Here is a 15,841-nt window from a genome sequence, read left to right as displayed (position 1 = left end):
TCCAGGGATGATTTTGAACTCCATAAATAACTTGTACTTTTACTGGGAGCCTAGAAGCACCTTCCAAAGGCTTTGATTTTGCCAGTATGCATTTGTTTTGTGCTGTCTGTGTTTGCTAAGCGAGCTGTTTGGTCAATGAATATTAAGTAAACTCTTCCAGTTTGGCATCTTTAGGTACTTACTGGATTTTTTTTAAATGAATAAATTGGACCAGATAGTGAAGGAACTCCTTCAGTGCTGTTTTTAAAAGGCATTCCAGCAAGCACCTCATGAATATAGTCTAGAATTTACCTTATATTCAAAAAGGCTGTGATCATTATAATAAGATCATATATAATATGGAGATAGAAATGTAAGAATAAATTAAAAAGTTTAAACAAACAAATAAACATGGCAATAAATTAATTAATGAAAAGTAAAAATACAACAAATTAATTTAAATGTAATAACATTTAAAAATAATTTTTGTTACACTTTATTTTAAGGTGTCCTTGTTACACGTTACATGCACTAAGTATTATAATAACAATAAATTATGCATAATTACATGCAAGTAAAGGTAAACCAAACCAAACCCTAATCCTAACCCAAATCATATAGTAAGTACATGTAGTTAATTAATATTACTCAGTACTTTATAACTACACTGTAACAAGGACACCTTAAAATAAAGTGTAACCTAATTAAAAAAAATAAATACATTAAAAAATAAAGTGAAAAAATAATACAAAAAATAATGCAGGACTGAATTTAAATAAAAATTAATTGTGTTTGTTTTATGAAGTCATTTATTTTTATATGTATTTATTTTTATATTTATTTATTGACTCACTTATTAAAAAATCAGCATGTTTGGGCCTCCATACCATCTATTTTCATTCCATATGAAAAACGTCACCCTTTTCTCTGGAAACGCAATTCGTCCACACAGTAGCCCCGCCCCCGTTGGCGCGTCACGGCGGAGTCCCCGCCCCTTTCTCAGTGGTGCTCGAGCCCCGCGGCGGTTTGTGGCCGGTGTGTGTGTGTATGTGTTTCTTCAGGAGGACGACTTACTTCCAATTATCCTCTCGCACACAACGATTTTTCCTCCCGTTTTCAGAGTCCCCGGGAGCGGAGACCTCCGCGGGACCGTGTCACGGACTTTATTCGTTTGCGAGTTTCTTTTCTGGGGAATTTATCGCGTCCCTCAGCGAGCTAAGCTAGGTATCGAGCTCCCGAGCTAATACTGGATTTGCGCAAATTCTCCGCGCACGAAAGTTGCACAGACGAAAAAATAACTTCTTCCTCCCGGATAAATTCACTCGGAATTATTTCTAAAGTCTCTTTCAGTCTGGAGGGCTTGATAAGAAGAAGGTAAAGGCCACCGTTACCTCATCGAAGCTAACGCGCTAATATGAAGTTAGCCAGCTAACGCTCTGGTACGCAAGAAAACACCCTCCGCGGGAGCGGTTTATAAAGCTTACATTAATTTTGACGGTTAAAAGCTTGCAAATGTCGGGTTGATTAGGTCTTTGAGCTTTTGTTTTCATAGTGGAAGGCTGATCGGTCTTGGGGAGTGGTGGCTTGATGATTTGTCCTGCATACTTGAGCCAAACCCACTCACATTATTAATCTTCATTAGGGTTTAACATTTGCGTTTTGTGCCCGTTAATATAGAAGTCATTGCCCGTTAATCTAGAAACGCATGTCAAACGGCGGACAGTCTTATTTCTGGGGGGAGTATAGATTAGCTGGTCCAACAGGTTACTAGTATATTAGCGTTGCTGATTTGTTTTTTGGTCAGGCCTATGGTTGTGAAGGGGGATAAGGATGAATTGTGCAGGGAACGAGGTGTAACAGCTCAAGTTGTGGACTGTCATCTGAAAAAACAGATTTGTATGGAATTGGGCAGCTGATTTGGCATCATGGGGGTCTCGCAAGGGGGCATGAAGTCGTCTACATAGTGTTTAACTACAGTCATTTTGACGTTATGTAGTCGGTCAGCAGGAGAGCCTTGTCTTTTCTTAGAGTTTTTCGTATTGCTATGTGCGTTGTTCTCCTGCTAATTCATTAAAAAGATTGGAGAATTGGAGCAACGGGCCAGTCTGGATCAAGAAACCCTGTCTTTCGTCTCTGGTTGGAGTAGCACTCCCAAGCCATCCTCAATGCCTTCAGCGCTGGCCGTGTTCACCTGTCGCCCGAATTCACACCCGTTTCAGGAACGACATGTCTACCTGGATGAGCCGGTCAAGATCGGGCGCTCCGTGGCCCGGTGTCGCCCTGCCCAGAATAACGCCACATTCGACTGCAAGGTGTTGTCCAGGAATCACGCTCTGGTGTGGTTCGACCACAAGACGGGAAAGGTAAGTCAGGTGTTTTAGCTCTCTTGGCAGGCAGAACAGGTCAGATTGGCTCCTAAGTCAACTGCTTGTTTGACATGCAGATGAAAAATGCACCTCGAGCTGTCTTGATTTATTAGGATTTTCTGTCTACAATAGGCTTATATATATTCAGTGGTCCCCACCCAGAAGTATTTAGACACTAAGCCCCAGTTGGTAACACTTTGCTATAAGGTCCCATCAGTATTCACTATCAATGAGGAATACATTTTTTACAGTGAATTATTCATCTTTGTTAACTTTAATATAGATACAGCTGATCATTGTTGGTCCATAACAGATAAAACTTTCTATTTTAGTAATATATTTGTAACAAAGTAATAAATGTATTATAACTATTTGTCATTGTTAGTTCAAGTTAACTGATGTTAAAACCTTATTGTAAAGTGTTACTTTACAATTAATGCCTGAATAAACTTGCAAAATATCATAATACAAAGCCAATTTTTTTTTCTTGGAACTAATTTCACTTTTCTCAGCTGTTTTTGCTCAATGCCTCGAAACCATCTTTATTTTTAAATTAGTATTTTTATGTAAAATGACAAACAGATAAACAAAGGACACTACAATTATTGAGAAAGGTAAGATCATAGTCCTTAAGAAAATTATTATTTATGAGTGTAGGAGATTTTACAGTATGGGAAAACTCAGCAAGAAATACATCAAATCTAGGAGAAGTATTAAGAAATGTTCTTGTGAACAAAACATTCATTTGAGAGTTTTGAAGTCACGTTTTAAAAAAATTAAATGAGTAAATTAAATTTGAAAAGAGAATGTATTTGATGGCTGGTGTTTTGGTTCATTTTAATGAATGCATGAAGTTTTTTTTTTTACATATGTACATTTGTATATCTGCTAGTGTTTTGACTGATAACTAATTGTTGACAGATATATAAAAAGAATGATTTCTGTGGTCCCCCCTACATATAAGGTCAGATATTTCCACCAGTATTTATATATAATTATGACAGAGCGGATTGTTTTAAGTTCATTACTTTAATAAACAAACTGAGAGACAAACAGAAACAATAATTATCTTTTTTATTTTATGTATGTGTTTTAGCATTTAACTTAAGTTAGATTATTTTATTTTATAAAAAAAAAAATAATAATACTATTCAATACTATTAAATTAAGTAATTGAGTACTTTTAAATCACGCTTAGAAGTTTACTGAGGCCCTCTGTTGAGTCCAGGGCCCTTGGTTGAGATCTACTGACATAAAGCATGCTTGTACTATATTTCATGTAAATAAATGATGCTTGGTTTAAAACTTTATCTAATACAGTGAGATTCATGCATTAGGCCTTAGTGTTGCTTGAGTGTCCAGATATTTTGGGCCACTGTGTATTGTGTATATATAGTCTAAAATGAGCTAATTGTATTACATTATAATGTATTTTTTAAACACAATTAATTAATATTCTCTGCATTTCAATGCAAAAATAAATAAAAAATTCATATTAAAATAAAACAATCAAATTAATATTAATGGCTTGTCCCCCCTTCCCCTATGGCGTGCCTAATCAAAGGTCAAAGGATTGGACATCTCTGATCTGCGTGATGTTTATGTGGCACTGGACAGATAAGACGTGATCTTTTGCCATTACATGCAGTCTCTGTCACAGTCGTATTGACCCATAACATCTCTCGTGAAAGGTGACAGAGCATTTTGACAGCAACAGATGAACTGTTTGAGACTATCTCACATAACACTGCTGTGGTAAAAAGAAGTAAAATATTGCTGTGGCATTACTTTGCTCCATGTGTTGATGCTGAAAATGATGGCTCTTAATTCTGGTCTGGCTTGTGAAATTGGATGTCCTAGGTTTTAGCAGCCAGGTACATGCATTACTGTGGCTCTCCTTTCACAGCGTCGTGTGTAGGCATGGGCCGGTATGAGATTCTGACGGTATGATAACCTTAGATAAAAATATCACGGTATCACGGTATTGCGATTATAGCTCTAAAATGTGTTATTTTTAAATGTCTGGGTAAAAAACAACAAAGTTTTTTCCACTGAACACAATACATTTTATTTTTAAGAAACATATAGAACATTTTGGAATGGTAAACATGTCAGGCTAAATAATTAATATAAATAATTGAATTCTTGTTAATTAAATTATGTGCAGTCACTTAAGTGAGCCTAAACCTGCAGCTCAACAATAATCAGAACATAAATTATTTTCTGCAAAAATAAAAAAATACAAAAAATAAATAAATAAAAATCCTTCTAAATGAAAAAAAATTGAAAATGCAGTCACTTAACCTAAACCTATAGCTCAATAATCAAAAACATAAATCAAAACAATTTTTGAAAAAATAAAAAATGCAGTCATTAAACCTGCAGCTCAACAAGGTTTTTGGAGATATGCTCACTTTCTACATATTCATCTTTCAGTCCAAGTTATGAGCGGAGAGGTACAAAGATGTGTGCACATACACTTAAGGAGAGTGCGCGATTGTGTGTCACACACAGACCCACACACACACACACACACACACACACACACACACACACACGGTCTCTCTCCGTATAACACTCAAACAGTGGCAAAGACACCTGAGCCAGCAGTTTGTTTCTTTTTTAAATGACGTGATTTTGAACAGATGTAAACAATGGCAGGAGGCTTAAAATTATAGACGTGATACCAGCTAAATTTATTGTACCAAATCGCAGAAACGTAGTACTTTAGTCTGCTATTCCCCGCTCTGTGAAGTAACGTGAGGGAGGAAACTAGTTGACGTTAGCTAGTTAATTAGGTATGTTATCTGCCTCGGTAGCAAGCAAAATAGTATTTATTTCAACACTGAAACAACCGGCGAATGGGTCTCTGTCTTGATTGAGGGTGAAAGAGGGAGAAATGAGGACGACACAGATATATTGTTTGTGGACGACCTGGAAGTATTTATTTAGCGATCGGCGCCACAACGGCATCTGTACGGAACATCGTTGTGTACGGAACATGATTGGTCTGCGTTACCCGAGAAATTCCCATACAGTAGACTTCGTCTTTTTCGACGGGGGAAAAAGTTCCAGGGATTCACCTCATGCGGCCATCATCCTACACACAGATTACTCTCACTGACCGCTATCCGGAGGGGGAGGGGTCGTGTGACTCGTTTCGCTCTTCACTGCTCACAACTGAGGGAGTCCGGCACTTTCCGTCTTTGACGACACGTAAAAAAACTGCGCATACCGCAGGAACGGTATAACAGAAAATTTTAGTGGTTTTGAAACAGTGAATTTTCCAAACCGCGGTATACCTTGAAACCGGTTATCGTCCCATGCCTAGTCGTGTGTGAATGAAAGTGTAAAATAATCCTGTTGAAAGCAGAAGAACATATTCCACTCCGCCTGTATTATCCAGGAACGTGCTTTTAGTGTGAGTTTTGGTTTAATGCTGGTGATTCACTGAGTTCTACTTTCAGATGACACATTTTGACAGTGCAAGTGCACAGCGTATTAGGTCATAACTTGTTTTCTCCCTTAGGCAAGCTTATGGTTTCCAGTGGTTTTCTTCGGTTGTTTGGAGAATGATTTTGGGTGGCTGTGTGTAACGTTAGGATCTCTTTGTTGTTAGCACAGTTTGCATGCGTAAAGAGGTTTTCTGTACGTCTGGCGGTGTGTAGGTGTGTTTTGCCTGTAAAGAGGAAGTATTAGATGCAGTGAAGTTTTGCTATCATCACTCTGGAGAATAATTTCTCAGCTGTTGTGTAATAATTGCGGCTATGGTTGCTAACTGCAGTCATGTAGATTAAGGTGTGGTGTTTGAATTAAGGGAGTGCTGCACGCTACAAAACCAGGTGAGGCAATTAACCCTTCAGAAACAACTTTTGCTTTGATTGAAAGAAAAACTTTAATCTGACAAATTAAAGATTGATTATTTAACAGGCTTTGATGTGGTAAATACAAATGATAATGTTGTAAATATTTTGTAACCTCAAACCTTACTTAAACCTAGAGGCGGTATGAGGAAATTCTCATAACATGATTAGAGTTACATTATATCACAGTATTTGTATTTATTGAAATTAGTGCTGCGATACAACGATGTGTCATCACAGAGATTTGACGATACAAGTATCGATACATCCGTCTCTGTATCAATATTGTGGCACGTGTGCAGCAGTGGACCTTGCTTAATTTGAATACAAGAACACTGTTTAAAATGGAGTAAAAAAGTACGAGGTTTCTAAAAAATAGTGAATAGAGCATAACATAACATATAGGCTACAACAATGTTTAATCTGGCCGCAGAGGAACACAACTGGGTTGTCTGATATAAAGAGACGTAATCCCCGAAACGGAGCTTCCCGCTTGCGCAATATGGAAATATCTGCTAAGTGTGTTACTTATCTTTGTCAACCTGGCAACCGTGTGTACGCGGGCTCTCTCCACTGTGAATAAACACGCTTGCTTTCTGAAAACACCGGTTAGCTTGCCAGTTTAGCGATCTCCACTTCGATATTCTATTCTCAGAAAAGTGTAATTCATCAAGTGTTCATTTATGAGAGAGAGTGAGGGAGAAAGAGAGAGAGAGATGCTGTGTATGTATGAATTACCATTGTATTATTAGTGAAACTGTGGCTTTAATACCTTTAGAAACAATGATGTTACCAGCTCCTTGTTGAGAAAGATAATGTAGCTCTTGAGTGATTAAGCTATTCTATTGATAAAGTTGCGAGGCAGTGCTAAAAAGTTTGTTTAATGTCTGTACGCGGCCGCAACGTGTGACTGACTGAGTGTGTGTGTGCGTTAGATACAGTGAAGACAGCGCATCTGTTTAGAACGTTTGTAATTTTTATTTTTTAAATGTAGAGTGTTCAGTTGTGCAATGAAAACCTACCAGCAATGTTAAGATGATTTTTCAAAAATATATATCAATATGAGTACATTACAATATAAATTTATTAGAACAAGTACATTATTATTTATGGGCTTAAAAACAAGATGCAAGCAGTCAGAATATTTTACCTGGTGGGGAGTGCTCAATGTAGACATTAAACATATGCCATTACCTATATTGTACTGTGGTACAGTTATGGAGGCCCTTCATACCGCAGAGGTCAACTGCCTGCTCTGCCTATAGTTAGCAATGGCCCCATAGTATGCAGTGTTTAATAAACAAAAACTTTACTAAATTCTTCTGAGGTGAAATTTAGTGCAGTCCCGTATCGTGATACGTGTCGTATCGTGACCTCTGCAGGGCTTGACATTAAGCATTCTCATGTGGTTGTCCTTCAGACAAGTAAATTTGTCATTTACTTGTCAGAGTATAAAAGTTACTTGCCCGGAGAGATAAAAATTAATTAAAATTGAGTTATAAATATAATTATTTATTGTAGTTATACAAAACACATTTAGTTTATTAGTTAGATTTTTCTTTTTAAATTAAATAATGAACAAAATAATAAAGTGTGATGATGCTATTATATTTTATATTATATATATTTATATTTTCATCATTGTCAAACTTAAATTTTTAATTTTTAATCAGTCAAATAGTATAATAAGACATTTGGACTGTTACCAAACAAATGAAATCATTATCAAAAAAATTCATCTTTGCAATGCAGCGGAAACACAGAAGCTGCATCTGAAGTGGAATAGATATATTTACCCACTGTTAATGCAGCTCTGAAGCACATGGAATGCTTTAACCTGCAGTTACAAATGAATAAATAATGTTTTGATTCATAAAACGTTGAATAGTGATTTGAAATTATTAAAAAAATAAAAAAAACTACTGTAAATGTGAAATTAAAACCACCAGTAGGTGGCATCAAGTCACTGTTAATAAGCGAGTCATTGCGATTGAACCGAATCATTTAAAGGGGTCATATAATGCCATTTTTGTACAAGCTAATATGATTCTTTAGGGTCTAAATTGAAAGTTTGTAATATACTTTAATTAAAAATTCTCATTAGTATTGTAAGAAAACACTCATTTTACCTGCTCAAAAACAGCTCTGTTTTCAGCACACCGTTTTAGTGCGTGTGTTTTAAATGCTAATGAGCTTTGCTCGCCCGCCCTCTGTTCTGTGGGGCGTTTTGACCTAACACACGTGGAGTGTTGCCTTGACAACAGTTGAGGGTATATTTTGAAGAATGGCAGCGGAGTCTCTGAGGATACTGTGCAACCGTATCAATTCGAACCGAGTCGGACCCGGAACAGGTAACAGATAACATAACTTATTCTGGCATAATATTGAAAACATCAATTAGAGTATTTATAGTCTTGGATCATATGCATTTGCAGGATGTAAACAGTATTTTGCAGGTATTGTGTTACCATTAATTTTCATGCAGTTATAACTGTTTTTTATTTATTAAAATTTTTTACATTACTTCTTAACAGACACATATAATAAATATATATTTATTATATAATAAACCATCTACAAAAGTAAGCTTAGTGTAGTGTTATCATGTTAACTTTAATACCTGCGTACACAGTTTGTAATAACACAATAACCATAACGTTTTGTTCATTATAAACGTGGGATTATTAATTATATTGAGAACGTCAGAATAGAAAACATGCATGTACCCTGAATGTAAACATTAGCCACATACATCGTGAAGCGTGCTAGCGATTTGCAAAGATTAATATAAAGATTAATATAAAGGTTAATTAAACGTTACACTCACTTCTTCTGGAGGTTCAGCAGGAACACGAATAGTTGGTACCGATTCTTTTTTCAGGAGCAGCTTCTTAGCAAAACCAGCTTTATACTGACCTTCATTTATAAAGCAGTCTGGTGAAAAATGATTCGCGCAAACATGAAAACATTGACGTTGCTCGTGGGGAATATTCCCTTCAAAAGCAAAACTCAGCCACTGTGTCTTCAGCGGTTCAGACTTAGGAACATCAAAATGACTGCTGTGTTCATTATTGCACCCGAGAACAGAACACCACAATCGCTTAGACGCCATTCTGCTCATAGACAGCTCCAGCGTATATCAACAATGACGCGCGGACTATGATTGACAGCTCGCTCACGAGCAAGGGCGGGTCTGTGTTGTAACACTACTGTCAATCAACCATCGTGGGAGGGGCGTCCGACCGTGTGGCGTCAAACGGTCAAACGGCTTGATTTGAGACAGGGTAAAACAAATAAGGAGATTAAAAAAAAAACACTGGATGGATTTTTATCATTTTATGATGGTTGTGTACAGGCACTGCTAACACACATTTCAGTACAATCAACTTGTAAAAGTGCATGTACCATTATATGACCCCTTTAAACGGTTGATTCATTCAGGAACGAAACACTGTCATGTTGCTCAGAGAAGCAAAACAGCTGTGGCTGTGTTTGGAGTTATTTTTGTTGGTGAAATAGAGCAAAAACAGGCAATATGGTGTCTAAAACGTATGCGTGCGCTCTGTAGGTGTGTTTTGTTTGATTCTTGCAATATACTCCTTAAAACAACGATTACGAAATTATCACAAACGATATATAATCGCACACCCCTATAACAAAGGCTATATCACAAATAAAGGCAGTTATTATTGTTTTTGGTATTGATTTTTTCAAGTTACTTGTCCGATTGGGCAAGTAAATTTCTCTTTCACTTGCCTGTCCAAAACATTCACTTGTCCCACATGTTTTATATATTACTTAACCATGTGTTAATATGTGTTTGATAATCTAGACTTCATCTCATTTGATTTGTTATAATGCATTAGTACTTAAATACATTTTTAGCTTACATCAAACATAGACTGTTGGAATCCATGTTTCTTGGTTACAGCAGTGAGATGCAGTGTTGTTATGGTTATATCTAATTAATTTGCAATTTCTACACTTAGAGAACTGTCATTTAACACTCCTGCAATTAAATGCTCTTGTCAATATCAAAACTTTGCAGTGTGTATGTGACTTATAATAAAAGGATGTAATTGCATCCTCATTATTTTCATAAGCAGTTGATTATTAACTAGTAATTGCTGTTACTTGGTGTTCATTGAGGTGATTTTTAAATACTTTTGCAGAACATTTTTTTCCTCCATTGCATTAAAGGAATAGGTCACCTAAAAAATTTAAATTTGCTGAAAATTTACTCATCCTCAGGCTGTTCGAGGTGTAGATGTGTTTGCTTCTTCATCAGAAAAGATTTGGAGAAATGTAGCTTTACATCACTTGCATACTAATGGATCATGTGCGTTGAATGAGTGCTGTCAGAATGAGAGTAACACAAATCCATAAGTAACAAATCTCTTTGAGAGATGTTAGAGTTTTTAACTTCAAGCCGTTGCTTTTGGGCAAAATAGTCCATAATCCAATGTTTGCTTGTAAACAGTGCTTGATTTGTGCATACACTCTAAAAAATGCTGGGTTAAATAGAACCCAGTGCTGGGTAAATATTGGACAGAACACATGCTGGGTTGTTTTCAACCAACAGTTGGGTTAAATGTTTAACCCAACCTTCTGGACAGTAACCCAACCGCTGTATTTAACCCAGCATTTTTTAAATGATAATTTATTTCCCTGAAACGCAGCTTTTCACTTCATAAGATGTTAATTGATTTACTGGAGTTGTCTGGATTACTTTTGGATTATTGTGATGTTTTTATCAGCTGTTTAGACTCTCATTCTGATGGCACCCATTCACTGCAGAGGATCCATGGGTGAGCGAGTGATGTAATGCTACTCTTCTCCAAATCTGATGAAGAAACAAACTCCTCTACATCTTGGATTTTAATCTATGGCAAATGTTCACTTTTAGTTGAACTGTTCCTTTTCCTACTCAGTCTAAATTGTTTAGACTTTATCAGCTGCTTCTTCTTGTTATTGACAGTATTAAGATTGAAAATCTAATACCGTCCATTTCCTCTCTGGGATTGGTTGTCCACATAGGACAGTGCAGTAATGACATGAAGAGACTTTGCTTCTATTGGCATGGTTTCTGTCGGAAAGATGTGCCAAGATGAAGCTACCTAAACTGGGCCAGCCAATAGTTGGCATAATGTGAAATGGTGCCAATATCACCACCTGTCCACTGGCTTTGTGATGCTGTGTACTACAAATGCGGGCATTGCTAAAAAGGTGGCGATTGCAACTGTATGCCTGAGAATGTCGCCTGTATTTATAGACATCAATCAAAGCCTCACGGCCGCTAATAGAGTATCTGGATGACTGCTTTCAGGCCTGACACTGCTATTTCTTCTAATGGATTTGGCAAAATGACCCCATGAGAATGAAGCCAGTGTGTTTCCAAGATACACTGTCCTACCAGGCTCTGGGCTGTCATTTGTGCTCTAGTTAGACCAGTTTTTAATTAATGTGGTTCACTTCTCATTATGTTTTTTGAGTTTGTTATTTGAGTTTGTGAATGCCCAGGTTTGCTTTGATCTCCTTGTATTGTGTTGCATTCAATTTCAGGCTGATTAATACTGTAAATGACAGCCTGAATGTTTGTAAGCCCGAATGTGTAGTGTTGCTTTGTGCATGGATACACTGTAAGTAAGATTTGAGCTGTTTGTGTCTTTCCTTTAGCCTTGAGTTGACTTGGAACAAGCAGAAGCATTTACCTGAAGGAATAGTTCGTTTATTTTTTGGGTGATTGTTAGAATCAGTATGTAAATACCAGTTTCAAATGTAAATATTACCATCTGCTCAGTCTAAATTAAAAAGGGCCCTTAGAATAGAGTTCTACCTGGCAACTTTATAAATATCAGCTAGACATATTGTGAATTTTAGTGTATTCATGCGTCATGATTAGATTGTTTACATTTGTGGGATTGTCCCTCCTTTTGGTCTTTATCTGATTCCATGGAAACAGCAAAGAAGAGTTCATCGATGTGATGTGGATCTAATATCACTAATCAAGGATTAATTGCTTGGAAAAAAATGACATTTTCATTTAACTAGAAAAATGTATTTTATTGGTTCTAGATAATATAATGTCATATTAAATACATTTTGCTTTTTGCTGCTTTTCTGTTTGTGCATCTGATATATTTATTTCATTAAATTGTTTCTCTTTATGTGTTTGTGGTGTTGCTTATCATCTGTCTTTAGCATTTTTAGCTGCAGGCCGTTGCATATTTTCTGTCAAAGTGTGAGTTCTGTTGTCGAAGTCTTAAAATAGTATGATGCCATTTGCACCCCGTTTTTTACAGTCTGTTGTTATTATAGGCAGCACCAAGACAGGGACAACTGGCTAGCAGCTGACTTTATCTACTGGAGCCCCCACCTTCCTGATACGAACTCGCCCAGTGCCCCGAGGGGCGACCCACACCCTAGATCTCTAGCAGATGTACAGTAGGGATGGGCGATATCTTATCGTTTGCGATATACCGTTAAAAATGCTCCCCACGATAAAAATTTGTCTTCCCGCGATAATAACGATAAAGTCTAGTTGTTGACATATAGTTGTTGAAGGTGGACTTGAAATTGAGGGGTTTATCGCTAAATGAGGAGCAAGGTTATTTTCGTAAACGAAAAATAAAACTAAGACAAAAACGATTTCATAAACTGAAATAAAATAAAAATGTCAAAATATTTGATAAACGAAACGAAACTAACAACAGTTCTTGATTAACTAACTGAAATAAAAAAAAAAAAAAATTAACAAAAATAAATGATCGTTTTCGTAATCATTACGTTCTCATCCCTTGGCTGAAAAATATGTGAGCTGTGTGGCGGTATGGGAAATACATGTAAATGGCGCATCTCTGACGGAGAGACGCAAAGCGGTTTAAAGCAGAGTCCTGCACGGGTCCTGTTTGGTAAACGTGCACCAGCAGTACATTAACAGAACACCTGACCCGTTATCCGACAGCAGCTCTAATTTATTTCTGTACCAGAACCGTTTGACATAAAGACCGCGAGTCCCGAGCCGAACCGCACCCGCATTAATCTACAACATCAGGTAGGCAAGCTTATTAATTTTCTCATATAACACAAGCAATCAAACCATCATTAGGCAAGTTGGTGTTTTGAAGAAATAAAGATACGCAACATGATAATTAACAGAAGAAGAAAAAATGAGAACGCACCTTTCTGTAAACAATAAAAAACGTGCCATAACATCTTGTGATCACTGCCAAACTTTTGAACAAATAAATATGCAAAGGCTAAATCACATCATATACACGCTTATAATTCTTCATAAATAAAGAAAATAACATATTCAAATGTGAGCCTTTAAATAGGCCTACGATTGCCGTTATTATTGAATTTCATTAGTCCCAGTTATGATTTATGCGCGGATGTTCACGGAAAAGTGCGCAAGGCACGACAGTTACAATATCACGATTATGGTTAAATAAGAAAAAAGACATATAACCAAATTAGGCTACGTTTATTTTCATATTAAATATCTCAACACACCATTAGATATGACATTAAGTGCAACTTGTGTAGATTTATTTAGTAAAAAGGCTTGCATCCTTTGGTGTATATTTGTATAGGCTACTTTTACCATCTATCAATCTCAGCATGGGATAATTTTGTCGCTATAAACGCTTTGCCTCACTAAGGTTAAATTATGCTAAGTCTTTCTTTGGCCTTCACTCTGGAAGTGATCTGTTGATTCTGCTATACTTTAATTAAAACTGAAACTAACTATATAAAACTAAATAAAAATGTGCGCACAAAAAAAAACCTAACAAAAATATTAATGAAACAAATAAAAACTAAATTTCATAGCAAATTTGAAAACGATGTTAAAATAAAAAAAATAAAAAAATAAATAAAAACTATAATAACCTTGATGAGGAGCTCCTTCTACAGTCTGGAACTGGTTTGGTTAGGGCTGTACTGTGCACACACAAAAAAAATCGTTCTGAATAAATGTACTACAGTAGCATGTGTGTGATACAGTTTTGCATGTGTATGAGCCTGTTTACAAACCTGTTTTCCAACAAAGATATCATTTATTGATATGCTTTTTGTCCAAATTAACTTAATAACATAGTTGAGCGTTTGAATTAACTTCTTTTGTGACCAGACATGGTTTCATATTACAGAATGATAGTATTATATACAGTGATAAAGGCCATGTCGATTAGCATTGCATTATACATATAATTTCCTTATAAAAAAAAATACCTAAGATTGAAGAACACAAATAAACATATGTGGAGTTTCCAGTGTGAATTATACAGTCAAAACATGTACTCAGTAATGCTCACAACACCCTATTCTGAGTAAAAATAGGAAACATAATACTTTTCTCTAAAGAAACAGGATTCCCTGAATTATCGTCATTGATATCGTTATCGCAATAAAATACCAGAAATATCGTGATATACTTTTAAGCCCATATCGCCCATCCCTAATGTACAGGACTCTGTCTCTCTCCTCATTGGCCTGCTTCATGTCAGAAAATACTGATATTATTGAAATGCATGTCTTGGAGTTGAAAGTGCACCGTCAGCATGTTCTTTATAGTGAACCAGCTTATTCACAGATATTAATTTGTTTCATTCACAGGCATACATGATGTAGTGTCCTGATTTGGCAGTGCTTTCTAATAATTCATACCACTCTAGTAGAAATATCAAATCTCAGCTGCAATTGTTTAATATTTGCAGACACATTCAATGCCACAGACAACCGGTAACAAATCATAGGACTCTCTCTGGAAAAAGACTCTTGTGCGAGCGCTGTTATCTAATGAGATCTTGTCAATGTAATTAATAATATTAACTGTGAGACGTCTTAATTGGATCATATGTTATCTATGTAAATCCATGCTGTCATAATCTCTTAAATGTGAAGTTTTCGACACCACACAAAGCTCTGACATACATCTACAGTGCTGTAATAATAAAACTGAGTCCATTTTATCCACCCTGTTAATTCATTGGAATGCAGATAGGACGCTCATACTATGTTTATATTTCAAACACGTATCAAGCCCTGTTTTAAGGTACTACACTACATTTATTTTACAAATCCTCATGTTTTCTTCCAAGCCCTTTGTTGGCGATCACTAAAATCACTACATTCTTCATTTGGTTTCTAAGTAACTGTAAACACACTCTCAATGGTCTCCTTATTTGTAGCTTTTAAATCAATCCCCTTTTTAAACTTGGGCTATTTGCAGGGCATATATCTGCCATGAGGATCAAGCCCTTCTCACTGCACATCATGATTAACATGAGCTATCATTGAAAACATTGAATGGGTGAACGGCTAGCACTAGTTTTCTATTTTCCTGACTTTTCTGTGTAGCTTGGCAGCTTCTTGTACCGTTATCTCTGACCTCACATAACTGTAGTATGAAATATGCTTGATGTTTGTAGATGTAGCTGGTTGCATGGTCATTCCTTGGCAATTAGGCAGAAAGTCCATTTCTGAAACCTTCACTTGCTTTACTCTTACCTCGTGAAATCAGCCCCATCTAATCTGCTGAGACAATAACATCTTTCAAGAAACTACTGCACTTAACTAATTCACAACCATCAACAAAAGTACTTACTATTATGCCTACTCGTTAAAAAT

General features: G+C 36.3%; 1 protein-coding gene across 6 annotated transcripts in view; it reads left to right on the top strand.

Moving 5' to 3' along the window:
• Positions 1-978: 978 nt before the first annotated feature.
• Positions 979-15,841, top strand: part of slmapa (sarcolemma associated protein a) — a 69,134-nt gene continuing 54,271 nt past the window's right edge. For all 6 annotated transcript variants that reach the window (XM_058790550.1, XM_058790548.1, XM_058790549.1 and 3 more), the window contains exon 1: positions 979-2,342. In XM_058790550.1, the coding sequence (XP_058646533.1) occupies positions 2,145-2,342 (198 nt within the window). In that variant the 5' untranslated portion in view covers positions 979-2,144. The remainder of the gene's footprint in view (positions 2,343-15,841) is intronic.

The sequence above is a fragment of the Onychostoma macrolepis genome, chromosome 11 (genome assembly GCF_012432095.1).
Source record: "Onychostoma macrolepis isolate SWU-2019 chromosome 11, ASM1243209v1, whole genome shotgun sequence".
Lineage (NCBI taxonomy): Eukaryota > Metazoa > Chordata > Actinopteri > Cypriniformes > Cyprinidae > Onychostoma > Onychostoma macrolepis.
The sequence above is the reverse complement of the archived record's forward strand: the minus strand, read 5'-3'. Positions and strand labels throughout refer to the sequence as shown.